Source organism: Calliopsis andreniformis, chromosome 5, assembly GCF_051401765.1.
Source record: "Calliopsis andreniformis isolate RMS-2024a chromosome 5, iyCalAndr_principal, whole genome shotgun sequence".
Classification (NCBI taxonomy): Eukaryota; Metazoa; Arthropoda; class Insecta; order Hymenoptera; family Andrenidae; genus Calliopsis; species Calliopsis andreniformis.
This window is the reverse complement of record NC_135066.1, coordinates 15,866,686-15,892,824: the sequence shown is the minus strand read 5'-3', so window position 1 is coordinate 15,892,824 and position 26,139 is coordinate 15,866,686. Positions and strand designations below refer to the sequence as shown.

At 40.8% G+C, this 26,139-nt stretch overlaps 1 protein-coding gene across 2 annotated transcripts; it reads left to right on the top strand.

Annotated features, from left to right (window-relative positions):
• Positions 1–705: 705 nt before the first annotated feature.
• Positions 706–25,728, top strand: LOC143179261 (sodium channel protein 60E). 2 transcript variants are annotated; one of them, XM_076378391.1, is made up of 21 exons: positions 706–3,106; positions 6,091–6,299; positions 6,380–6,600; positions 7,439–7,619; positions 7,775–7,852; positions 7,934–8,075; positions 8,170–8,304; positions 9,252–9,481; positions 9,553–10,100; positions 10,664–10,756; positions 10,977–12,369; positions 13,838–14,153; positions 15,341–15,457; positions 15,578–15,736; positions 15,866–16,162; positions 16,287–16,441; positions 16,543–17,029; positions 17,943–18,262; positions 18,634–18,993; positions 19,715–20,095; positions 21,176–25,728. In XM_076378391.1, exons 1-21 carry the CDS (start codon positions 1,742–1,744, stop codon positions 21,564–21,566), a joined length of 7,578 nt encoding a protein of 2,525 aa, XP_076234506.1. In that variant the 5' UTR covers positions 706–1,741; the 3' UTR covers positions 21,567–25,728. The 2 variants fall into 2 exon arrangements, with proteins under 2 accessions (XP_076234506.1, XP_076234507.1); XM_076378392.1 differs by lacking the exons at positions 13,838–14,153; positions 15,341–15,457; positions 15,578–15,736; ... (5 more) ...; positions 19,715–20,095; positions 21,176–25,728 and having other exon boundaries at positions 10,664–10,752; positions 10,977–11,115.
• Positions 25,729–26,139: the final 411 nt, after the last annotated feature.

The following is a 26,139-nucleotide window of genomic DNA, read 5'->3' as shown; positions in this document are numbered from 1 at the left end:
GCAAAAAAAACTCGCCAGCGGTCGAATCAATACGTATTTAAAAAATAACACCCGTTAAAGTTATATTTTAAAAAATTCGGACGTTCCAAATTTAAATATTCGCAAACCAACACAACTGTATCCTTTGTCACTACTCCTCTTTCTTAGACTTATACTCCAACTCTTTAACCTACTCTCTATAAATTCACTGCTCTCATTGAATCACGAGCCTATAACGAAAAAAGTACTGCAATCGTCACCAAAGGTTCGTCGTTTAAAGAAAAAAACCGCTTTAAGGAGCAAACTCTGTGTATGTATGCAAATTTCATGGAAGACCGATTCGATTGGGAAGCCATGCAATTAATCTACCACGAAGTAGTTCGTCCTCGAAACCGTTCAACCTTCTCCCCAAGAGGAAATGTCGGCGGCGAGAAAAAGGCTAAGGAATCGTGACGCTCGCTGACTACGGTATCACCTGCAGGGGTCAGTTGTGTCCCAGGGTGGGGGTTCGCGTCGAGGGCGGCGAGGAGAGAGTGTTGGTGCAGATTGGTGGTTCGCTAGTTAGTTTCGAGGCAGCGATAACCCCCGATGCGCGTGTGTACGCACGTATTTCAATGTGTTAGGATAAATTCGCTTATACAGAGGGAACCGAGAGACCTCAAAGCCGTTTTCCTCGGCCGTTCGATACGCGCGCGCGCGAAGCGAATCGACTTCGTCCATAGTATCGTCACAGTTCTCATCGGAGGCGTCCGTGATTTTGCACCCTTGCTTGAGTCACGATTTATCGAACTATATGACGAGGGTGCACCACGGCTTCCTGTCCTATTCTCCTTCGTCTCCGTCTCTCTTCTTCTCCGGCTTCCTCCTTTCGACCGGATCTCCCCTCCTTCTCGTCATCCTTCTCGCCACCGTCCCATACGTGCCACTTTCCTCCCCGTCACTCTTTTCAATTCGCTCCCTTGCACTCACCCCTTTCCGCCAGTCCCTCCTGCCGCGCTTTCTCCACGTCCCGTTCGTTGGTACGACGTTGTCATCTCGTCGGAGAGACATTGGGGACACGGTTCCCGTCGCGATTCTCACCTCCCTTCGGTTAAAACAGGTGGTAACCATGGCTCGCGAGTGTCGTGCCGAGTGACCAAGAAAGAGGATCGACTGCGTCGAGCATCGTCGCGGCCTCGTCGCGAGTCAACGTTTTACATTTTTATACCGTGATGCGATCAGAAGCGTGCGTGAACGACAGCCAGGTATCGCCGCAGGACAGGCCGGATTAGGTGCAAGCCATTCGCGCCTAGAAGAGAAGGGACCCATACTCCACTTAGCCATGCTTACCCCTTTGGTGTTCTCTGATTCATCTGCACCCGTTTCTTTCGACACCTCGAGTCCTTCACCTTTGGAGGGGTGAAACGTGTCGTCATCGACGAAAAAGGGAAGAACCTATATATCGTTTCCGCGACACACATTCCGCTCGGCGCTTAGTCAATAGCATCTCAAATCAAAAGAACGTCCATCGAGTGTGGGAAGGACATCGAGCGACCGGCGAGACACAGAAAAAAATACGCTGCCCTCCACTGTTGAGCGGTGTCAGCGGATCGGGGGTGCATAGAATGACGTCTCTCGCGCGGCTCTATTCACGAGGGGTAGATCCCGCGGAATGCGCGCGAGCCGTCGACACTTTTGTGTGAAAGAAAAGGAAGAAACTGGGCCAGGGCGTCGCAACGATGAAAGGTACGAATTCCGGTGAGCCGAGGAACCACAGACTCCAATGATACCTTCGCACGGTGGCCGTGAGGGATGTAAAGGTTCTCCCAACCCTTCGAGCAACGGCTCCGAGGACAATGGCTTCACTAATCGACCTAGAGTGGCGGGTCTTTACGCGACGAACCTCTCCAGAGAAGAGCTCGTTCGGTTCTCAGGAGAGACCACTCGATCCCGCGGTGCCGCGCGGGATATTCTTGAGAGATCGCCGCGAGAGATTGGGAGCCAGAGGAGCTTGAATCTCCCCGTAGACATCGCCGAGGAGTTCGAGCTGCTGGATCGCTCGAGGCTCGGGATCTCGAGGACGCCTCAGCCGCCGAGACGGGGAGAACACTATGAGCCCAGGCCCAGGTTCAACCCGGAGCCCATCAGGTGGGACTATCGTGTCTCATCGTCGATCGATAGGACTCGCTCGAGGGACCACCGCCAACAACAACAGGATGACCGCCGTGTTCCTGCTCCCAGAGACTCTGTCCTCGAGTACTCGCGCGTTCAGGAGGCCTCATGGATGGACTCCAGCGTGGACAACTCGCGAGTCTCTACTCGCGACTACTCCAGGAGGGGACCAGACACGTCAGCCTCCGCTTCGATACTCATTTCACCAGCTAGCGAGACCAGCGAAGGTCGAGAGACATCGCCTCCCGCGGAGAAACCCTCGCCGCCACCATACGCAGGTCTCAGCCCTCCGGAGTACATGGACCACGAGTACGTGGAGAGCTGCGAGACACCTTCACCCATTTTCCCAAGTTACCCTTTGGCTTCATATGCTGAGGAAACGCATCAGAACCGATCGAGGTCTGCTCTGGAGAAGGAGTTCGAGGATCGAACACGCGAGAATCGGATGAGGGCTGAGGAGAGATTGGCGGTTAGCGAGGACTCAGCTCCTGATAGGTCTGGTTCACCGAGGCAAGAAGGAGCAGAGGCAGGTTTCGAGAGGTCTGGCGATGAGGATGGCTCCAGACCCAGGGATGTGGCCAGGTTAAGACCTCCGCTGGCCGCGGCGGCGGGAGCCTCTGCTGATTCTGGGACAGGAGACTCAGGGAGCGCAGAGATCCAGGTAGATCCTCTGGGTACTCCTCGCGCGACGACGGCAGCTGATGTTTCCGACGGCAGAGACGCGGAGAAGGATGATGGCAAGCTGTCTGTGAAGACGCCAACGGGTAACAATAAACAGACGGTGAAACTGTTTACGAAGGAGAGTCTCGATAGGCTGGAGAACAGAACGGTGCAGCTCGTGAGGGATTATGGGTTTCAACCGAAAAGACGAATGTCCGTTGAGGATGGTGCGGTGCTTCCAAACAAATACGAACCGTTCCCGACCGAACTGTATGGCAGGCCACTCGAGGAAATCGACAACTTTATATACGACGAGGTGAGTCTTTTCATTGTGTTCTTTCTTGTAGCATGCTTTAGCCTAAGCGCATATCTACTGACAATCGGTGACCAATAACTCTACCAGTCTAAAGGCCGATTGCAAACTGAACAATCCTTCTTCTTTTATCTAATGGATAAGAAAATAGTCTATATATAACATTTGTTATCGGTCTTTGGACCAACAAAACTTTTGGTCCACTATTTTCTGTAGATGAGCGCTTAGGCTTAAGCTCAATTTGTACTATCCGACAAGCTGGGAACGGGACGAGCGGGACGATTACATCGACGAAGCACATATTGATAGTCTTTTACCATTTGTAATTCTGTATTTGTGATTTTTCACTAGTGTGTATAATATTTCCTAGACTCGTGCTTGGCTCGTTGGTACTATAAATTGGGTTTTATTGCGATCGTCTTTAATGCTTCGATCGCCGTGATTAAAGCATAAAGCCGACGAGGAAAGTGGTGTAGGTCGATGATTGAATGGGACAAAAGAGTGAATTAGAATGAATGACGCCCGAGGAGGGAGATTAAAAATTTGGTCCCTAGAATCGGTGTCAGCAATCTAGTACAGTTGGAAATACCGAGTGAAGACTCGATCATTGCGGCACAGGGACCGGAAATTGGAAAGGAAGAAGGCCGTTTCGGGTGTCAGCGCGTACGAATTGTTCCCTAAAAATCACAAAGAACTCGTTTGAACGGAGATTCCTAATGGCCATAAGGGATGATTTAGAAACGAACCGAGTAATTTAGTTCCTTTCTTTGTGGATATGGTACTTCAAGTCTTCTTTTAATGTTTTCTAATTCTCTTTGATGAGATAAAGCTTTCTTCCTTATTCATATGTCCTAATATCTAAATACTCGTGTTTTTGAATTGTAATTTTACTATTATTTCTTTTTGTGTCGAAAGTGGTTTCCATGATTGTTCTGTTTTATATGATAATGAAAATATTGTGATATTTATAATAATTTTTATCTGTCTGTTAATATCGGGGAAAGATATTTTTCGATATAAATATAATTTTAAAGATCAAGATATAATTTTATATTCTAGCTGATATATGTGTAGAATAATTATACCTAGTAATTAAAACAAGATAAACTATTTTGAGAGAATATTTAATTTGAAATTCTTCCATAAAAAATAAAATTCAGTAGAAATACTTTTGATTATGCCTTACATTAATTCATTTAATTTAAACTTTAATTTCTTAGTCACTATTTATTTTTTTGGTAAAAAGTATTATTTTCAAAAATATAATGGACTACATAATGTAACAACCCTATATATTTGAAGAAAATCAGTTCTCTATTAATTTTCATTATTACTATTGCGCGTACTATCGCTAAAAAAACAGAATAGTCAACAACAGAAATAACAGTTCTCTTGTTAAAACACATATGTTCTCTTGAATTAGCTTACAGAAATTCTCTTACATTCAATACGTATTCACTATACTTTGACACCAAATCACGATTTGCAAATCCAGTCAATTTAGGTAGGGTGCAATTTTCTCAAGTTAATTTACATATTAAAGGCTTGTTTGTAGTTTTCTAAATACGACAATGGAAGGAACAGAACAGCGGCAAAATTATAACAGAAAAAACACTATAAATCTTCTTTGCTTTTCTCATTTATCAGTTTCTATCCTTGTTAATGGATCTCTATATTTGTACGACGCGACACTATTTCCGAGATAAGCCTCTATGAGAGAAAACCTTCCAATATCGAGAACGGAGTGGAGCTCTAAATCCGATAAGAATTATAAATCTCATGCGAGCTAGTATTTCGTATTGTTATCCCCTTATATGTTTTTATGCGATTCACTTACGTTGCATGCAATTTCGTATGATTCTGCCACTTCAGTGATCAAGTATTCTCGATAGATTGCACTAGTAACTTTTGGTTTCTCGGATATCTCACGGGTATCTAGGTTCCTGAGTATTTCGAGTACTTGGCGTCAAATCGATAGCCATAAACTGCTCTAGGTATACGACATTGGTTTTCTTTGCATCGTTGAATGTTTCTCGAAGCGAACGCGATTTTGACAGTGTCGTTGCTCGTGTACCACATATGGTACATTACATTTGGCAATTGAATACAAGTGTTGCCACGATTTTGGAGCAACTGTTGAAAATGGTACAGAAATAGAGGAAAATTGAGAAAAGGGATAACATTTTATCTGAATATAGAAATGTCTCGTCTAGAGACACAGACAAATTATATTTAAATGCTTTAGGGATTAATAAGGTATAGTGCTTCTCAGCAATGTATAAAACCTTTGCAAATTCAGATAGCTATTTTTGGAGTAAATATTCCTTAAAAAAAATTTCATTTTTTTATAATTAAGACAGTATAAAGCCACGTGAACTTTGAAATATTAAAGAAGAAATTTGACTTCATCTTCAGAAATTGATGAAAAAATAACTTGCAATATTTCACGTATATCTATCTTATATTTATATAGAATATTCGGCTAGAGGAGGAAAATTTATGGAGTTATCCTAGACTGCAAAATACGATAAAATCAAGAATATAATAAAATTGCATTTAAGTCTTCGTTTGCTATTATAGTTATTAGCGTTTAAAGGTAACAGAGTCTATCATAGCCTCTGAAGATTAATTGATAATCACTGTTCTCCATGACTGGATTCCTGTCACGAGCATCGCGCCGACAGTGTCATTCGATTTTCCGAGTTTCAGCGGATTTCACCAATTTTGAAACGTTTATAATTACCAAATGAAAGCTTGACCGCAATTCTATCACTCTTTCTCTTCAATCTTCCCTTCCCTCTAACCGAACATTCTGTATAAATATATATGGATATGGTATTTTATCAATACGACAGTGCCCGATACACATTTTTGTTTATTGGAAATGGACATCTGAGTGCTGGCTATTCAAAACGACCGAATACATAGACATCTAAGCAAGAAAAGAACTCCAGGTCCGCCATTGGTCCACTTTCCTTGTGTTTCAGACGTTTTGCGTGGTGTCGAAGAGATTTCGTAAAAATTACATTCATAGATTTACGGCGACGAACAGCTGGTTCATATTCTCTCCATGGAATCCTATAAGGCGGTACTGTATCTTCCTAAGCACGAATCAGTACTTCGATTATGTGGTCATGGCTACGATAATATTAAATTGTGCCTTCCTCGCCATGACGGAGACCATCGAGGAAGCTGAGTAAGCATCCCCCCTTCGAGATACGAAAAGCTCGCCAAACGGCAGAGACCCGCATGTTTTTCCTCCTCTTTTTCTTCTAGGTATATATTCTTAGGTATATACACGGCCGAAATGGTGATCAAGTCAATAGCCAAGGGATTTGTGCTCAATAAGTACACCTATTTGCGAAATCCGTGGAACTGGCTGGATTTCGTGGTGATCACCAGCGGATACGCTACAATAGGAATGGAAGTAGGAAATTTAGCTGGGCTGAGGACGTTCCGAGTATTGAGGGCTCTCAAAACTGTTTCTATCATGCCTGGTAAGATCGCGGGGGAAGAACACGATTAACTCTTTTCAATACACAGAGAATGTAGGATATACAATACATCAATCATCTTCCATTACTGTCTCTATAAAAAGAAAGTAATAACGCACAGTAAAAGAGGTCCAACCTTCTCACCCTAATTCTTTGTTTATAAGCACTGCAATATCTGCGTAAAAGTTAGTAAATCTCAAATATGCAAAGAATGTAATTAAACTTCAATCTACTTCAGACAGCGGAATGGTGAGGACGTCCTCCCATAGCGTGCTGTCCAACATATTTCAATATTAAATAGTTCTAGATATTATCTCAGATTTCAAGTATTAAATATTGCTAAATAAATGATTGTTAATATTCTGACAATTAAATACAATTTAGTGAAATAAAATGTGATGTCGTGGTGTAGCCTGCATTAATATAAGTCGCAATGCCGCAGCACACTATAGAGAACTCCATATCCTGCCGCATAAAATAATCGAAACCCTAATTACATTTTTCATATGCTTGACATTCACAAAATCGTGCAAAGACAATATTAATTTTATTTTATTTTTTCACTCATTCCCTCTGGCTTTGAAACAGCTTCCAGTATTAAATATTCCAATATGTCCTAATTTATCACACTTAACGCCAGTAGAGACCATAAATCAGGGTAAATGAGGGCACGATAAAGTTGCACCACCAACGCCAGATTAAGAAGAACATTAAAATTCGGCGGCCATGTATGCTCGCAAATAGTCCTTTTCGATTCAACCCGTGTTTGGAGAAGCTTAACGAGTTCCTCCAACTCGGAAAGAATCTCGACGAGATCGTGATTGCACGGGCTTCCTTTCAGGTCTGAAGACCATCATCAACGCATTGTTACATAGTTTTAAGCAGCTTGCCGAAGTGATGACGCTCACTATCTTTTGTCTGATGGTTTTCGCGCTTTTCGCCCTGCAAGTCTACATGGGCGAGCTCCGGAACAAGTGTGTGAAGAATATAGAATCAAACGACACGCAAATCGACTGGAACGAGTACGTATTCATATGTTGCGTCTATAAAAAGGTCATGTTTGTGTTTACACATATTATATATACACCTGTGTATATGTATATACACGGATCGACGTGAAAGACAATAGCTTGTTGAGCCACGAGAGGCATTAACTGATACCTTGCGCCGGCCACAGGTGGACTTGGAATTCATCCAACTGGGCATTCGACGAAGACGAAGAGCCAATAATTTGCGGGAACGCGACTGGCGCCAGGTTAGACGAACCCTGTTTGTTATCATGCACGACTGCCTTAAATGATAACTCGACTTTAACGGGAGGAACTTTGCTTTTCAGGCACTGCAACGAGAGCTACATCTGCCTTTGTGTTGGCCCGAACCCAAACCACGGGTATACAAACTTCGATAATTTCCTGTGGTCGATGCTTACAACGTTTCAGTTGATTACTTTAGATTATTGGGAAGACGTCTACAACAAGGTACACATGTAATGCGTTTCTTCACCGATATCTTCGGGAAGATGGGAAGTATGCGAAAGTACTTGTCGCTAATGAACACCTACGTTGTGCGCAGGTATTGTCGGCGTGCGGACCTATCAGCGTCTCGTTCTTCACGGTGGTCGTGTTTTTCGGCTCATTTTATTTAATCAATCTTATGCTGGCGGTCGTTGCGCTCAGCTATGAAGAGGAAGCTGAAATTACAAATGAGGTATGTGATTATTTCGAGGGCTTTTCACAAACGAAGCATCTAATGATTGGCGAAACACCACCACTAACGCTGAAAGGTCGATGCCTCTGACGTCACAGTTGCACAGTTTTCTTTCCCCTTTTTTCCTATAAGTTTGTTTTACGATATTGTGTACAAGATAAGTGACTGGTTACAATCTGATAAAATATAGTTAACTTGAAGGTTGACTTTTAATGAAATTTTAATATCTCTAAAAAAAAGTAGGTTTTTTTTTTAATTTATCATCCGCTAGAAACAGATATACTTTTATAGATGGTAGTCAATAGTCACTTTATTGTAAAAGCCTGAAAGATGGCGTGAACCGTTGCGATGGAAACCATCATATATGCAAAACATTCCAATACGTCTTTGAAAGGACATCTTTTCTTCAGTCTAAATCGAGCATTAGAAGCGTCCGTGGCCTATATTCACAACACCACAAAAAGAAGGGAGGAAGGTAGATGACACTGCAACTCATGTGTGCACTAGTTTCAAAAGAGCAACACGATTACGAAAGCTCTTAGGCATCTATGTGAGGCGTTGGCCTTATTGTAATTCTATGCATTAAAATTAATGCATATTAAAGTTGACACAATTTTGCATACAAAAATTAAATAACAAATATACATTAGCAAGAATCAGAGTTTAGAATTACTTTTTTATTTTTGGGGACATTAGTACCAAATTTCAGGCGGTTTACCTTGTATAGAAACTTCCACGTTTCGCAGAATAATAAAGAAAGAATTAACAATATTAATTAAAATATGAATTGCTATTTAACACGGCAATCGTTAAAAAAATTCTTTTTTGACCCTTAATATTAGCTTTACATTTCTCGAAAATCCCAAGGTCCAACTTATATATAGTTACAAAAAGTTTCTCCTCAAGTCCCATTCATTTATACACGGGCAACTGGCATTCTTTTCCAGGAACGAAGAAAAGACTTAACCGACCATCGCGATGACTCGACGTTTAGTTTCGACCCGACAAAGATCAACGTTAAAACTCTCGCGAAAGAGAAGCAAAAGAAGCTCGACGCGAGAAAAGGCGTCCTTTTGAGTAGCTACACACGTAAAAAAACGCGAAAGCGAAGACGAACTAGGAGCACTGTCGCATCCGGCGCGTCTGGCCAGGACAAGGGTGGCTCCGTGCCAAGCAGGTACGCTCTTTCAATGAGCCCCGATATAAACGATTAGTTGCACGACTTCTCATGACCTTTTCTCCATCCAGATCAGTGACGCCGAGTCCAAGTCCCAGTCCAAGGCACTCGGCCATTCATCGACCCTCTCACTTGCACCTGCAGAATGTCAGCCCGCGGACAGTGGAGAACAACGCGGTCCATCGATTGGCCCCGAATCGTGGGATGCTGCACTCGAGGCAGGCCAGCAACAACAGCAATCAGCAATCGTCGTTGGACGACTCGGGGGTGGTCGACGATCACGACGGCGACGACGTCACATCTGTCGAGGAGCATGATAGAAAAGAGAATAGAGAGTCGAGGGCCGATTGGCAGGAGAAGTCGGCGATTGGCAACAATGCTGATGGAAACGGCGAATCTGATGCAAGAGGGAGAGCGAAAACCGATACTGAAGCTGAGGGTGACAGCGAACGGGAGAAGTCGCAAGCAACTCGTTCTGGATACCTCCGAGCGCCCATTCCTACTTCCCTTGGCGCTGGAACCGCTAGGGAAATCAGGGTGTTCAAATACAATGGTGTCAAGACGAAAAAGCAGATGTACACGCTCCCGCCAGAATACTTGTCGCATATTGTTATATTAGGTAACGTAGACATTTTTTTGCGTATGACGAAGTTAGTCAACTCAGCGACCTTACTCTCGTTAGTTATGGCATGAAAAGAACTTACTTGTAGACAAACTTAGGTTGTTAAGTAAGCAAGATAGGTAAACAGGTGGTTACTCTTTAAGTACTCTTCTACTTATAACAGAATTCTCTGTAAAGTCATGTGAAGAGTGAAGCAAAGCAACCTTATTTATCATAAAACAGGAAAATGATTTTATGGAACAATGTAGAAGAAAGTTAAGAACGAGGAAGTTATAATAGTCACTTTACTTTTAGTTATTAAAGTTTTAGAATATCTCTGCTAATCCACTATTCATGTTATTCTATTATAAGGATAGGCTCTTTTACCAGTCACATGGCAATGGTTGATGGTTTCAGGTACTTCTCATACGAGTTTTAAAAGTTATAGTTAGTAGAAATCCACCCCACCCAAATTTTCAAGCCTCTTAAATGTCTTTGATCAAAGTCTGAGTTCATCGAGTTAAAAGAATCTGCACATCACTAGCTTCACAATTTCTCACAAAAGATTATCTTGTTTGTAGATGATCTTCCGGACAGGAACTGCGAGAAATGCATACAGTGTTGTATAGACTACGAGGGCTGGCTGCGATTTCAGAACTGCTTGTACAAGGTAGGTACACGAGAAAGGTAAACGTAGCGTCGAGAGAGGAGCGTCTTTGGAGGAAATACAAACGTTTTCACACCGAGTTCGATATTCGTTGCATCTTCCTAAAGTTGACGCACATAACGAATAACGAACAAGGATCACACAAACAGACCTCGCGCGAAAGAACATAAACACTAGAAAAGGAGAACGCTCGACTCTCGATTGACGAGTGGCTCGTATCTAGGTAGTGAGAGATCCACTATTCGAGTTGACGATCACACTGTGCATCGTCCTGAATACCGGCTTCTTGGCGATGGAGCACCACGGAATGAGCGAGTCGATACGACAAGCCCTGAACATCGGTAATAAAGTGTTTACCAGTATCTTCACCTTCGAATGCTTGCTGAAGCTGTTGGCGCTGAGCAAAGACTTCTTCGCCAACGGGTGGAACAATTTCGACTTGATAATAGTATCAGCGTCTCTGATAGATCTTACCTTCGAGCTGGTAGACGGTCTCTCCGTGATACGCGGATTGAGGCTGCTTCGTGTCTTAAAGCTGGCACAGTCCTGGACGACGATGAAGGTCCTCCTCAGCATAATCATCTCGACGATCGGCGCACTTGGTAACCTCACTTTAGTTCTCGTGATCGTGATTTACATATTCGCTGTGATCGGCATGCAGTTGTTCAGTAAAGACTACACGTTGGACAAGTTCTATCCTGACCCAGTCCCGCGGTGGAACTTCAACGATTTCTTCCACTCGTTCATGATGATCTTCCGCATACTCTGCGGGGAGTGGATCGAACCTTTGTGGGACTGCATGCGGGCGGAGCAAGAAGACGGTCCTGGCGCCTGCTTTGCCATATTCCTGCCCGCCCTAGTCATGGGTAACTTCATGGTGCTGAATCTCTTTCTTGCGTTGCTGCTCAACAGCTTCAACTCGGAGGAGCTGAAACAGAAGAAGGAGGAGGTTGGAGAAGACTCGAAGCTCGCCAGGTCGTTCGATCGGATTCGTTCGATCATAAAGAAGAACAAGTGCTCTCGCGTGACTCATGGAATAAGGGCGCGAGAGAAGGACCCTAGATTGGAGAAGATAGTGCGGAGGGTGATGGATAGGTCCGACAGTGAGACTAAATACGCGATCCAGGAGACTGTGTTGAGCCTTCCGAAGGACAATGTTTATAATAGATCCTACCAGGAGAGCTTGAATCAGCCTGTTTTCACTTATGATCCTATGTACGCTCAGTCCCAACTGGAGGAGCAGAAGTATGAACAGTGGGGAAAGGATAACGAGTCTCAGTACGATGAGAGTGGTTCTATTAAGGAGAAACAGTCTGAGTTGAAGGAGGGTTATCAGGAGGAGTGTCAGGATCTCGAGGTGGCGAAGGACACGACGAGTAAAGCGCCTGTGGAAGAAAGAACCGCGATGCTGCCGCAGAAGGAACCTTCTCCTAAACGAGAGGATCGGGTACCGAAGAGACCTTGGCACGCGCTCGTGAGCTACGTTGACGAACTGACTGTTGGCGGTAGAAGAGACAGCAAGGGTAAATACTTAGACGGCATGGGATCTTTCCCAGGATTTGGCAGGAATAATCGACGGAAGGAACCGCAGGATTGCTTTCCACGGCAGTGTTATCAAAAGTAAGGAGATGTATATTCTTTCTTTATTCAGGATGGGCTACATACAAGGTGTTAATGCAAATGAGGCATATTTGTGGAGGATTAATTGAAGGTAACAAAATAATGAAAAAGTTTGTTGTACATATATTTTTGAATATAATTCTATTTTTTTAATATATTTTTAAGTACTTAAAAAGATAGTTTTACGCAAGTATTATGAGTTAATATTATTAAAAATAATCACTGAATTAGTTATCACTTCTAATCTTCAAATATTTTAGAATAATTGCCAATTATTATATAGATATACCATCCTGTTGCCTGAACTTTTAGTATAATTATGATGTAGAAATATGCATGCAAATTTCTCCGTGTTATCTAATGCACTTAAGCACAAGTACCCTCAACAACTTAATTAATTCCGGGCTAACAAAAGTAAGGGAACAAAATTGGTAAGTGTCCAAAGGTATTTACACGTTCTGAATATTAATGGGATAATAAATATTAAATACATTTCGTATGAAAATTTCACGCTGTTAGCAGTCTGTTTCGTTATTACGATATTTGCATACTTTTTGAAAACTATTTGTCATAAATCATGCAACAATTTTAATTCCCTTTAATTTTACTTAACTGTACGAAGAGTGTAGTAAAGAGGTCAGGTATTCTGAATTGTACATTTTTAGCTACTTTCTGTCAAATTTGAAGAAACTATACTTCGCTTTTTCTGTCGTGACAAAATACAGAATTATCAATAAGATGAGTATGTAGTGATTATCACAAAAAATTGGAACGTTTTAAATACGGTAACTCATCAATACTTGGACCTTTACCAAATAATTTACAAAAAACACTTGCTACTTATTTATTTTAGAAAATTGTTAAGAATGAATAATCGTTTACTATATCAATAAAAAATTATTATGTTTTTGCATTTTATTTAGCTGTGTCTGACACAAACTTTTTTTACCATATTGACAAACAATAATTAAGATTCTTCTTTTACATAAAATAACAGTTTAAAGATATGTAGTTATACAAATTTACACCGTTTCGACAATGTTCGTGCACAAAATCTATTAGAGAGCCAGCCCATTATATCACAGAATATCATTACATTGTCTATCGCCTGAAAAGTTGCAATTTATTTTGATAATTCTGCTGCAGCAGTATTCAAGGAAAGAAACAAGTATAATATATTTAGATGTGCAACACCCAACTATAAATCCCTGACCTTCAAGATTAGGAGGAAATGATTAAAATCAGAATATGCATAATACAATACACGTACATACGAACTTTCTCTCGACATTTTGATATCTACAATCGATTCAATGAAAATATATCTCATACTTTGATTAATACCTTGTATGAACATTTTCACGTCTAACTCTATTAACGTTACACGAAAAAATCGTTCATCCTGAGCGTAATTGCAAGGTTCAGGCGCTTAACAAACGATCGTGATAACGATGCATTGTCTATGCAGGTGTAATTGCATCGATCGATGCGTCGCCACGGCCATCGGCAAGAAATGGATCAAACTGCGAACGATTGTACTGTCGGTTGTCGACACACCGGGCTTCGAATGGATGATACTAGTTTTAATTTTCGCATCTTCCATAACGCTCTGTTTCGAGGATATTTACCTAGATGACAATCCATTTTTGAAGAAAATCCTATATTGGACCAATCTCGGCTTCTGCGCGCTTTTCAGCATCGAGATGCTGCTAAAGTGGCTGGCGCTTGGTTTCTGCAAATACTTTACCAGCTTTTGGACGATCTTGGATTTCATAATTGTCTTTGTAAGTAGAACCGCGTACAATCGTGTGGCAACCATTGATATACATATATATCGATCGTATATGTAATTCCTCTTGGCGTGTATGCGCGACCGGAAGCACCGTACGTGCGCGCGAGCGAAGCGCATGTGATTATAAAAGATTTTACGTCCAAAACGTTGTTGGCTGCATGGATTTTTCGTTGATTCGCCAATCGCAAATTTAGCCGTCGCGATTGTCGCTCTTTCACTTTTTCTTTTCTCTAGTTCCATCTATTTGTGTCTCCCTCTGTGTTACTATTTGTGCTCATTTTCGTGCGTTTCTTTCTTGAATTCTTTATATGTAACGCCTTGCGGATTCAGGTACGTGCAAAATTAATATATTACTCCTACCACACCTTGGACTGTTTCTTTTCCCGTCTCCACCTTATCTCGACCCACCGCAATTCTTAAAACCGTACACTTTCCTTTGTCTTCCCCTGACAACCCATTCATCCTGGTGACCTTAGATTTCGTACAATTTTTATGTTCGCATTGTACAGGGAACGGAATAGAAAAGCATTGGTAAGAATATTCCAGAATGGAAATATTTTCAGGCAACAAATTAAAAACAAAATAAAAAATATTTCAATCGGATTGTTCTTTAACTACAGCTTCTGATTTACTTAAAATTCATTCTTTTTTTTGTTCATAGCACTTGATCTAATCTTCACAACGCCTACATTTTCTGTATGCTATAAAATTCGATTATGGACTTTTAACTTTTATTACGACAATCAGATACATATTTCTCAAATACAATTTTAGACTAAAAAATTGCCTGCATAAGAAGCACGGTGAAATAAAAACTGGTCACTCAACATTGACTTTATCTACTTATTTTGCTTTCGCAGCATGCTATCAATCGTCATAGTGTGCAAGCTTGTAGCGTAATGACCCTAACACAGTTGTCGTAACAAGCTTTGCTATGCGCTTTCTATCTTGTTTCCAACTTTCTGCCACAAAAACGAAATAAAACAGTTGATGCAACTCGAGTATCCCGAAAAGTAACAGATCAATTTTTTACTCTACTCTTTGTCAATTCCCTCTATCTCTTAGTTAGCGGAACAACAATTAGAGTACCAATTGACACATTGACGCATGCATTATAAGCCGCGATACAATAATAGGGCTAGGCTTCTTTCCAATTGTAACGCTCTCTTTCTTGAACAGGTATCAACATTTAGTCTGTTGATAGAAGAGAACGAGAACTTGAAAGTGTTAAGGTCTTTGAGAACCTTACGAGCACTGAGACCGTTAAGAGCAATATCGAGATGGCAAGGCATGAGGGTGAGTCCGAGCTGAGCCGTAGACACGTGTATGATGAAAAAAGCTGAAAGTATACTTAGAAATTCAATATGCCTTCAGGCTAGAGAGTACTACTAGAAGTATCGCTTTCTTTTCTATTAGATCGTAGTGAACGCGTTGATGTATGCGATACCCAGTATATTCAACGTGCTCCTCGTCTGTCTCGTGTTCTGGCTGATATTTTCTATAATGGGTGTGCAATTTTTCGGCGGCAAGTTTTTCAAGTGCGTCAACGAGTACGGGGAACTGTTGGACATCTCGGTGAGTAGACCATCCTGATCCTATTCCTCTTCTTCGCGGCGAAGAAGGTAAAAGGAGAGATGATTTGAGGGAGCTGGACGGACAGAAAAGACACTGATGGAGAAACACCCTCCCCTGTCCCCCTCTTAGATCGTAAATACGAAGGACGATTGCCTAAGGAAGAATTACTCCTGGGAGAATAGTAAAATCACGTTTGATCACGTGGGAATAGCGTATCTGGCTCTGTTCCAAGTGGCAACCTTCGAGGGTTGGATGGAGGTGATGCAAGACGCGGTGGACGCGCGTGGTGTTGACCTTCAACCTCAGAGAGAGGCGAACATCTACGCGTATTTCTACTTTGTGATATTCATCGTCTGCGGCTCCTTTTTTACACTGAACCTCTTTATCGGAGTAATTATAGACAACTTTAACATGCTGAAGAAGAAGGTAAGCATCGAATGAAGCAAGATAGCAATGTTTCTCGATTTATGTAATAATCATGGTAACGGTGTACGCGCGAATGACACGTTTCTTCTTTTTTCCCCTTTTTTTTTCCTATTCTTACTTCCAGTACGAAGGTGGGGTGCTAGAAATGTTTTTGACCGAAAGTCAAAAACACTACTACACTGCCATGAAAAAGCTTGGCCGTAAAAAGCCGCAAAAGGTGATAAAGCGTCCGATGAATCAAGTCCTCGCAATGTTTTACGACTTATCGAATTCACGCAGGTGAGCAACTCGAATCGCTTTTAAATCTATCCCGTATATTGTTTGCGAGACGATCTCGAACCGCGTCCTGACCGACGCACAACTTGTAATGATATTTCCAGATTCGAGATAGCAATTTTCATTTTGATATTTCTCAATATGCTGACTATGGGGATCGAGCATTACGATCAGCCTCATCCGATCTTCTTCGTCCTCGAAGTGTCCAATGCATTTTTCACGACCGTTTTCGGCTTAGAAGCGATCGTCAAGATAATAGGACTCCGTTATCATTATTTCACGGTCCCATGGAACTTGTTCGACTTCCTCCTAGTGCTGGCGTCGATTCTAGGGATATTAATGGAGGACATTATGGTAGACTTTCCGGTGTCCCCGACGCTCCTGCGGGTGGTGAGAGTGTTCAGAATCGGTAGAATCTTAAGGCTCATTAAAGCAGCGAAAGGTATTCGAAAGCTGCTCTTCGCTCTGGTGGTCAGTCTTCCGGCGCTGTTCAACATCGGTGCCCTCTTAGCTCTGATTACTTTCATTTATGCCATCATCGGCATGTCGGTCTTTGGCCACGTTAAGAAGCAGGGTGCGCTCGACGACATGGTTAGTACTATACAATTAAACCACTAGCACAATCGGACTGCGATCTGGTCTCGGAGCTGCGGGCTGAGCCGAGCCTCACTAATGCTGCTTCTCCACATGTCAAGAGCTACATTACACGCTTTTTCTGCTCTACACACTTTATAAGTTTTTCGCTATTGCTTTAATACGTATAGGTTCTATTCAGTTTTACACTAAATACAAATTCACAATTGTTTAAGTGCCTTTTATTTTCAGTTTGCCTATGCCTTGCTCAGTCTAATTTCAATTTCAAAGCTGTGACTTGGTCACTTCACTTTTGCAACACAATATATTTTTTTACTTGCATACTGAAATTCACGCGTTTATTACTTCTATAAGGGGCACAAGTAATAACAATCTTAAGATTAAACCCTACACTTACTTCCATATTATAATAGAGTCAAACTCAGAAACTTCCATAAAGATCCAACCATATAATCTTATAGTTTCTACTATAACTATAGTGCACAGATGAGAAGAAGTTCAGCGTAACTTGCGAAAGAGGGATAAGAGGATTCTGCCTATGAATTAATAACACATCTCTAATCCCATAAATCTACATATACGCTAGTTCATAAAAACAAAACCTCTCGTTGACGTATTCCATTCAAGAAAGGTTCAGCCATAAGAAGGTCATCCTAAAGCTAATTGAATCCTTATTTCTTTCCTTAGATTTCTTCTCATCTCTGCAAGCAGTCTGCACAGTCTTCGATTTATACACGATTTTGTTAAACACTTGACCCTCTCTTTTCATGTGGAAACGCGGCATTGTGTCCTAGTCGAGACTCGACTCAGCTCGCGGCTCGAGTCTGGACACATCCATGTGTTCTCCCCTACTCTTCCCGATGTTCTCCCCATAATTATTGAAACGGATCTCGATCCTTTGGCTCTTTAGGTAAATTTTGAGACTTTCGGTAGAAGCATGCAATTACTGTTTCGATTAATGACATCGGCCGGCTGGAACGACGTGCTAGAATCCCTGATGGTGCAACCACCGGATTGCGACCCGACTCCTACTAGCCGGCAGTTAAACGGAAATTGCGGATACCCTCTCTTAGCAATAACTTATTTTACTTCCTTCATCATAATCAGTTACATGATTGTTATCAACATGTACATCGCCATTATCCTCGAGAACTTTAATCAGGCCCACCAGGAAGAGGAAATTGGCATCGTCGAGGATGACTTGGAAATGTTCTATATACGATGGTCCAAGTAAGTATCTTCTTGAAATTATTTAGCTGAGATGGGAATGAATTTGTGGAACGATTTCTTGTGCAAAAAGTAGATCTCAAGTGGTAGAATCAATCTTATTATGTTTGCTACTTTGCTGTCGAGGAAACTGATTTTAACAGTGTTACTAAATCTATATTCACTTGTTAAAAACTATGCTGTACTTATGTAGTTCTATTCATCATATCTTGAAAGTATTTAGAGCAAATAAATTTTTAGTCTTCATGAACTTGTTTCAGTACATGTAAGAAATCGTTCCTTCTTCAGTCTTCCTAATCCCATCTTGTTTATCTTTCTTCTTTATATGGGTTAGAATATTATCCTAATGCTGGTAAATTACAATTGCTTCGTAGGTACGACCCGCATGCAACGCAGTTTATAAACTTTTCGCAACTGAGCGATTTCATAGCGAGCCTAGACCCACCCTTAGGAATATCGAAGCCCAACATGGTCGCGTTGGTCAGCTTCAATCTTCCTATCGCGAAGGGTAATAAGATTCATTGTCTGGACATTCTACACGCACTTGTCAAGCACGTTCTCGGACACGTCGAGGAGTCCGAGGACTTCCGAAAGCTACAAGAACAGATGGACATCAAGTTCAAGAAACAATTTCCTACCCGCAAGGAACTCGAAATTGTTTCTTCGACAAGGATGTGGAAGCGTCAAGACAAAGCCGCTAGATTAATCCAGCGCACCATTAGAGAATACATAGCGTGAGTAAATGTTCACTGCAATAAATATTTTACGATCATGATTCTCTACAATTATAATATGAAATACAATATAGGCCAAGTGGCCACCGTAGCTCTCTTTGCACAATAACGTCCTTTTGTTTACTCCTTTCAATACATTTTTACGTAATTGCGGCTCAATCTCGCCAATGACCCGTCGAATTTCGTTTTTGAGCTCGTCAGTGTTTGCAAATTATTGATGTTCACTTGACCTTTAACATACTCCCAAAACAATAATCCTATAGCGTAAAAAAATTCTGTCCTCGAACTTTGACCGTAATAAAGTTATTCTATTCTCTGTATGGCATGTCAAAGGTTAAATTTTAAAGAATGATTCTACCTATCAAAATAGGATGAAATTGCACTTGAAACGTTTTTCAGAATTAATTGCTTCCAAAATGCTTAAACTTCGCGTGAGATGTATCTAACGTAGATTTATTCTACTGTCAGGTCAGGCACAACGATGCCAGTAGAATAGGTCAGTAGAATAAGTCGAGCCAGACACATGCACACTTTAGGTATATCTTTAACAACTAATAACTCCGAAACGAAGCCTCAAGCCCAATTTCATTGTTCTTTAGTTCCGTCTTACTTTGACACGTAGAATCACCCTTTAAAATTTCTGTCACCCGTCAGATGCATCACGTCGCGAGCTTACAGCGAATAGAAAGCCCTTAGTGTACACTAATGAAATTATTTTCAGAGCGAAGAAGGAACGCGAAAGAATGGCTCAAGAAGTGGATTCACAGACGCAAACGTCGAGTCCCGGTGTAGGGAACGAGGGTAGGGGCGGGGGTGGATGGAGTGGCAAAGTATCGGCTTTTCTACATGTACATAGAGGTAGCCGAGCCAGTAGCCGCAAGTCCTCGAGGGCCAGCGACGCCAGCGATTTCAGCGAGCTCGGTGCCGCCTCGGCGTGGCTTTTTCCAAATTTACCTCTGCTGTTGCTCTCCGGCGCCACCGGTACTCATGAGGACCTGCCTCCTCCTGCTTTAACCGTATCCCGTCCCTCACCGACCACAGAACAGCAGCCGTTCGCCAGTTCCTCCGTTGCTAGCGCGAATGGCTCTGATCAACACACTAGGTTTGCATTTCATAAATACAAGTATAAATATATACAGCGGCGCTGTCCAGCGTAGGGCCCACTCACTCGCCTGCTTCTCCTTTCTACCCTTCTGTTGCTCCACCAATACATACGTTGTTCGTAGTGTTTGAGCTTTCTTATAAATAGGGATACTAATATATCATGTCGGCCTTCATAGCGTCGCGTGGTTTCTCTGACGATGGAAACGGGAGTGGGAGAGCCCTCACTTGGACAGCACTGATGTTCAGAGTATGGAGCTCACGAGCTTTGGTCTGGATTAGATTCCTAAGTTTCTAATATTTAAATTTCAATCTCTAGTAAAATGAAATGTACATAGCATCTACTGTATCACGATTCTGTGTAAAGGAATTCTGCATAAGTAATTGCGTACCAACCCTTTAATCTGATAAACACTAGCTTTCTAATTATACAGGTTGTTCGGCAACAGGTGTCAGAAGCTTTAAAGGCTGATTTTACATGTCAAAGTAGAACGAAAGAATAATAGAATTAAGTTTGGGGTTTCGTTCCAGAGTTATTAATTATTGAGAATATGACGGGACGATTCGCGTGTTATGTGTCTGACTCTAGGCTTGACTTATTCTACTGGTTGCGTGTATAGGCAGACGTAGCGACGGTAGTAGAATAAGTCAAGTTTCGAGTCAGACATGCTTCACGCGCATCCTCCTTAGACGTCTTCTCAACAATAAAGCTACGTTCACATTTAATAGCTTTTGAGTAGGCAACTGAGTTTATCAATCTAAAGTTTATCAAAGTCGACCATGTGAATCCATTTTCAACCAAATTGAAACGACAATTTTGATCGACTTTAGGTTGATCAACTAGATTGTCCGACAAACAATTGCTTAATGTAAACGTAGATTTAATAACTTGGGACGGCAACCTGAAACGCAATTTCGTCTACAAAATGTCTGACACTTCTCATCGAACACCTTTATAGGATTCACCCTTTTGCACAGTACTTCTGCAGATGAACATACACGATTGATCGCACCTTTAGCCAATCCAGGCTTGCAAACTCCAATTTCATGACACACGTATTTACAAAATTGCGATCCATAGATCAATCGGGGGGCCAACACTTGGCCGTCAAGACGCCGTCGAAAGTTATCCCGATGAGGAAGTCTCCCACAGTCTTCCCACGAAGCGCAGGTCGCTAACGCCGAGCGCCACAACGCTCTCCCTAAACAGCCTGCATCGTGACATTAAAGAAGCGTTCAGCAGACGTTGCGGTAGCCTACGAAAGAAACATCAACCAGCTCCTGAACCAGCTCCGCTGCCAATCGAGTCCACCGACGTAAGCATACTCGTAACAGAACCCAGTCCAGAGAATTCGGCGCCGCCGTCGAGGCCGGCGCTCCTGAGGCGACAATCCGCGACCACGGTCGTTCACGTCCTCGTTCACAGAGAGAGCGAAGAGTATCGAGACGCGCAACCTGACGATACCAGTTGATCTTAAACCGTCACGCTCGATATCCTTCCGAAGTCATTCCCAGCGTGAGGCCAGAGCCGATCGCCATACGTTTCGTTATCAAGGTGTCACGGGAATCCACGAGCATTGTTTTTCCTCGATTTCTTCTCTACTTCCTCTTTCTTTGACACCGTTGCCTTATATCGTCGTTCGGACGCCTTTACTACTCCATTATAGAATATTGTTCGAGACCCACTGAATTACGTAAACGCTACGATTTTTGCGTCGCAACCTCACAAACACGTAACTTCGTCGTGAAATATTTGAACTTCACCCGGAACGATGCACTCTTTTTCTACAGTGGAAATACTGCCGTTCTTGAAACGCCCTTTTCGATTCCTAGCGACTAACGTTAGCCTATCCTTGCCGTTTATCGATCACTCGCGATCGAGCTTAAGTCTTTTTCTTACGTCGTAGAGAGTACACACGCGGAGAGGATAACATGGTTGGGGCGCGTCGACGCGATTCCTATTCGAGCCCACGTTACTCGAGGCTCGTGCTCTTGTATTCGCGATTAGAGAGGTGATTGGACCAAATTAGTGGGGTACATACGAACACCGCATCCCTTCTTCGAAACTAAATCACTGGTACAGTTTATAGCTTCGCAGACTGCCCGGCTTGCTATGAAGAGGTACGAGTAATGAGAGATAGAATGTATACTGCCTGGAATCGTGTAATAGCGTACACGTCTCATAATTGTGTGGAAAGGAAAGGCGGGAAGGAACGAGGAAAAGGAACGCTATGGAAAGAAAGAAAGGGAAGAGACACGCGTGAAATTAGTGAAATTAGAAGATCAAAGCGACAGGGTTATCGTTTCTTCTTTCGTTACGTTTTCGAAGAAATGTAGATTACTAGAAACACGATTGGATTAATGAAATTCAAATTACTATAAAGGTAGAGCATGGATAGTACGTGCAATTTGGTGGATCCGTCAGGGCAGAAAAATTACAATTTCTTATGAATTATTTGATTATACATTTAAGTCATTGTGATTTGCGTACGATTTGTTAAAATAATTCGTTTGCTGAGGTGGCTCAAAGTGATTAAGTTTATACGAAATTAGAGATCAGTTGGGTAACAAGTAGTAAGAAATAATGAAGGAGACTATGTTTAATAAATATATTCTTGCTTTTGCTTTCGTATTTAATTATTTTAAAAATGTAGGTTCTAAATACCTACTAACGAACAATTTGTTATGCACTATAGAGTCTTAGATTCTATAGAGTCTTAGTCAGATTTTCAATAAAAGATTGCACGATACTTAAAACATCGACAATATGATATTTAAAATTTGAGCATAATCAATAATATTACATAAATATTTAAAGCAAGAAGAAGTACATGTTTGTTAAACAATAAATTTTACTTTCATTGTTTCCAATTACCCCCTACTCGATGTACTTATAATTTTGAATTTTCTTTACAGAAGATTTTAAACATAAATCACACAAATAAAAGAGTGTAAAAAGTAAAATCAATTGGCTGGTCAAGATCACTAAACTATCTATCACTATCTTTTCTCTCTTCGCACAAACACATAATCGTACAAACAGAAAAGTTAATTAATACAATACAAAGATAGAAATATCTAACAATCTGACGTAATTTGATATTAAAGAAGTAATTTTCAATTGTACAATGAATTAATTTTACATATCGTACGTAGACACAATTAGGCACATACTATTATAAAGTAAACGGTTTTCATTATTTAAAGGAATGTGAAGAATGTTGAAAAACAATTGAACGCAATTGATTTTCGAATTTTTTCGTATCTTCGACATTTTGAAGAGGACTTCGCGGTGAAAAATGAATGAAATGAAATGAAATATCGTGGAATAAATAGAGCGATATTATGTCACCTGCTTCTTTCATTACTTTCGTCTTTTTCATTACATTCGATTCATTAAGAGCATAGCGAAGAACGCTTAAACATATCGCCAAAATTTGTACTCGTCTTCGAAGGAAGAACGCGGCTACTGTTTGTTTGGCAATTAATGCGTCTAGGTGCGACAATAAGCACGTCTCAACAGCTCCAATTAGTTAATTTTAATAAACATAGAACTCTTTTTAAATACGATTGCCATTCATACAAACGAACACGTGTAGAAGTTCATACACGAAAAGATATACTAAGCAACGGTACCTCGGGAAATGGTACAAATAGCTTATTCAATTCTTATTCTTTCAACTATTGACAATCTCACATTGACAATTCTTCACTATATTATACTTCTTATCGAATGAGTTTTGGAATCTCCGATGACGAGTATATTGTTATTATATCTAATGCATTAAACAAACACGTCACAAGTTATTTATTATTTATTGTAACATGAAATTAAAAGTTAAGAGACGTAAGAGAGAGAAAGAGTAAAGAAAAACAGGAAATGTTGCAAAGGTTAGAGATGCAAAGAGAAAGGAACAACGAATTTTGTAGTAATTAGTTAAATTTTTACTATAACCTTATTGAACTGTCTTCATTTTACGATATTCAAATCCTTGGAGTAAGAACGCAAGGAAGTTGATTTAGACAAGAATAGATTTTCACCTTACCTCTCTCAATTTTCCTTTTCACCGATAAGCGTTGCCATCAACACGCCACGACCTCTCGTCGACCTATAGTGCCTATTATTAGAAAACGATTGTGAATTAATATACATATACGGAAATATAAACGTGTATATTAGATTTTCATATTACGAATATATTCGTACAGGACAGTGAGTACGAGTTAAATTTTACGTATAAAGTCTCTTGTTAGAACGTACAACGTACGTTACTTTTAGAGTTTAGCATTTGATGCTTAATGCTTGGTGAACCTGTTTTTTCGCGCGTTAACTTCAAACGACATAGCATCGAGGAGCACGAGAAAGAATGCTGACGAATAAAGTCGAATCGAGCGGTGAACAAAAATAAAAATAAAGCAGACTACGTATTGCGATAAACGATCCATTTCCGAAAAGTGATCTTTGCAAGGCACACATTGTAAAGCTATGTATCATGTCAATTAAAGGCATAAATATGTATGTATATCGTAGTTTATTCATAAATTGGCGTGTATACGCGCGATACGTCTAGATATTATACATATTATACTTATAAATATACCAAAACACAAGAGACTGGACATACGCGACTTTGCTATCCCGATTAAACCCGAGGATAGCGAGAATTCCAAAAAAATTGTACAATCACACTCGGACAACCTTTGGGGGGTTCGAAATTGTTTAGGTTATAATTTTTCAGATAGCGCATTTTTCAGCGTGTCTGCGTGCTTGCGTGCGTGCGTGTGTAGAAAATCGTTAAAAAATAACACCTGCTCAAATCTATACATATTTAAACACACCATCAGAAAAATACATACACTTAAATGCTAATCAACTATCGCAGTTTATAGCTTTTTTTCTTTTAATACTCTGGCACGTGACAGTCGATTATTTGGCGCGTCATTCATTCCAGTTCGTTTTTCACTTCTCGCATTTTTGGGAGAAAAAAAGATATTACAGTGACAATATCGTTCACGAAACATTAATAAAGTAATATATTGTCAAAAGTCGAATGTTCTGCCGCTCAGGTGAAAAGAAAAAAGCGATAATGTAGGAAAGATTTATTTGATAATGTTAATTAATAGATAACTATTAGTACAGGGTCAATGACAATCGAGATCTCGAAAAAGTCAAAAGGAAATGGCTTTTTTCTCTTCTTCCGTGTTTCATATATTCACTTTGGAACAAAATTTGTTGCGATTATCACGAAATAAGCGGTAACAATTATTCGTTATAATTAATGTTTTACATTTGAAGATGTATAATTTTGAATTATTGCAAAATTAACGTTACATTGTTAAGTATTTGCTGTAGATATGGCAATGTTTCGTTTTGACATCTGACAAAGACAGAAATATAAAAAAAAAGCAGGAATAAAAGTGAACAGTATGAAGAGAGACAAAGAGAGCAAATAGGACAGAAAATATTATATTAGTGTTGTAATAATTCGTCAGATACAAAAATAATTAAAAGAGCAGTGAAACGTTCCTTTAGCTCAAACTTGTACATAGTTTAATAATCCTTGTTAGTCTGCAAGTATGACCGTTTCATTATAATGTATCGATTTACAAATGAAGGCGGGCATTGTTCTTCCATATCTATCGGTTTTATTTAATCAAGTTTTTAATCTGTAGATTATATGCAATATTCATTTAATAAGTTCACTAATAGTATTTTAGCAAACATTTACTTAGCTTTCATATACTCTTTTGTTAAAGTTTCTTAAGATGCATCAAAACTGTGCTTTTTCTCTACATTCGATTGAATGTCAGTTTCTTGTACTAGTGACAATACTCGATATAGTTTATAACAGAGGTGTTCAAAGAAGCAATTTAACAGCTCGAGCGCGTTTTTTAGTTCCCAGAACGAAGAGCTTACCGCGGCGGAAAGAATTGTATTAATGCGTGTGTTAAGCCTCATGTGATCCATTAAAAACCATAAGGCCTCTACATGCACAAAAATTGAAGTAATTCTGTGAGCTACAGAAAGGGCGCTCTAAGGTGAAC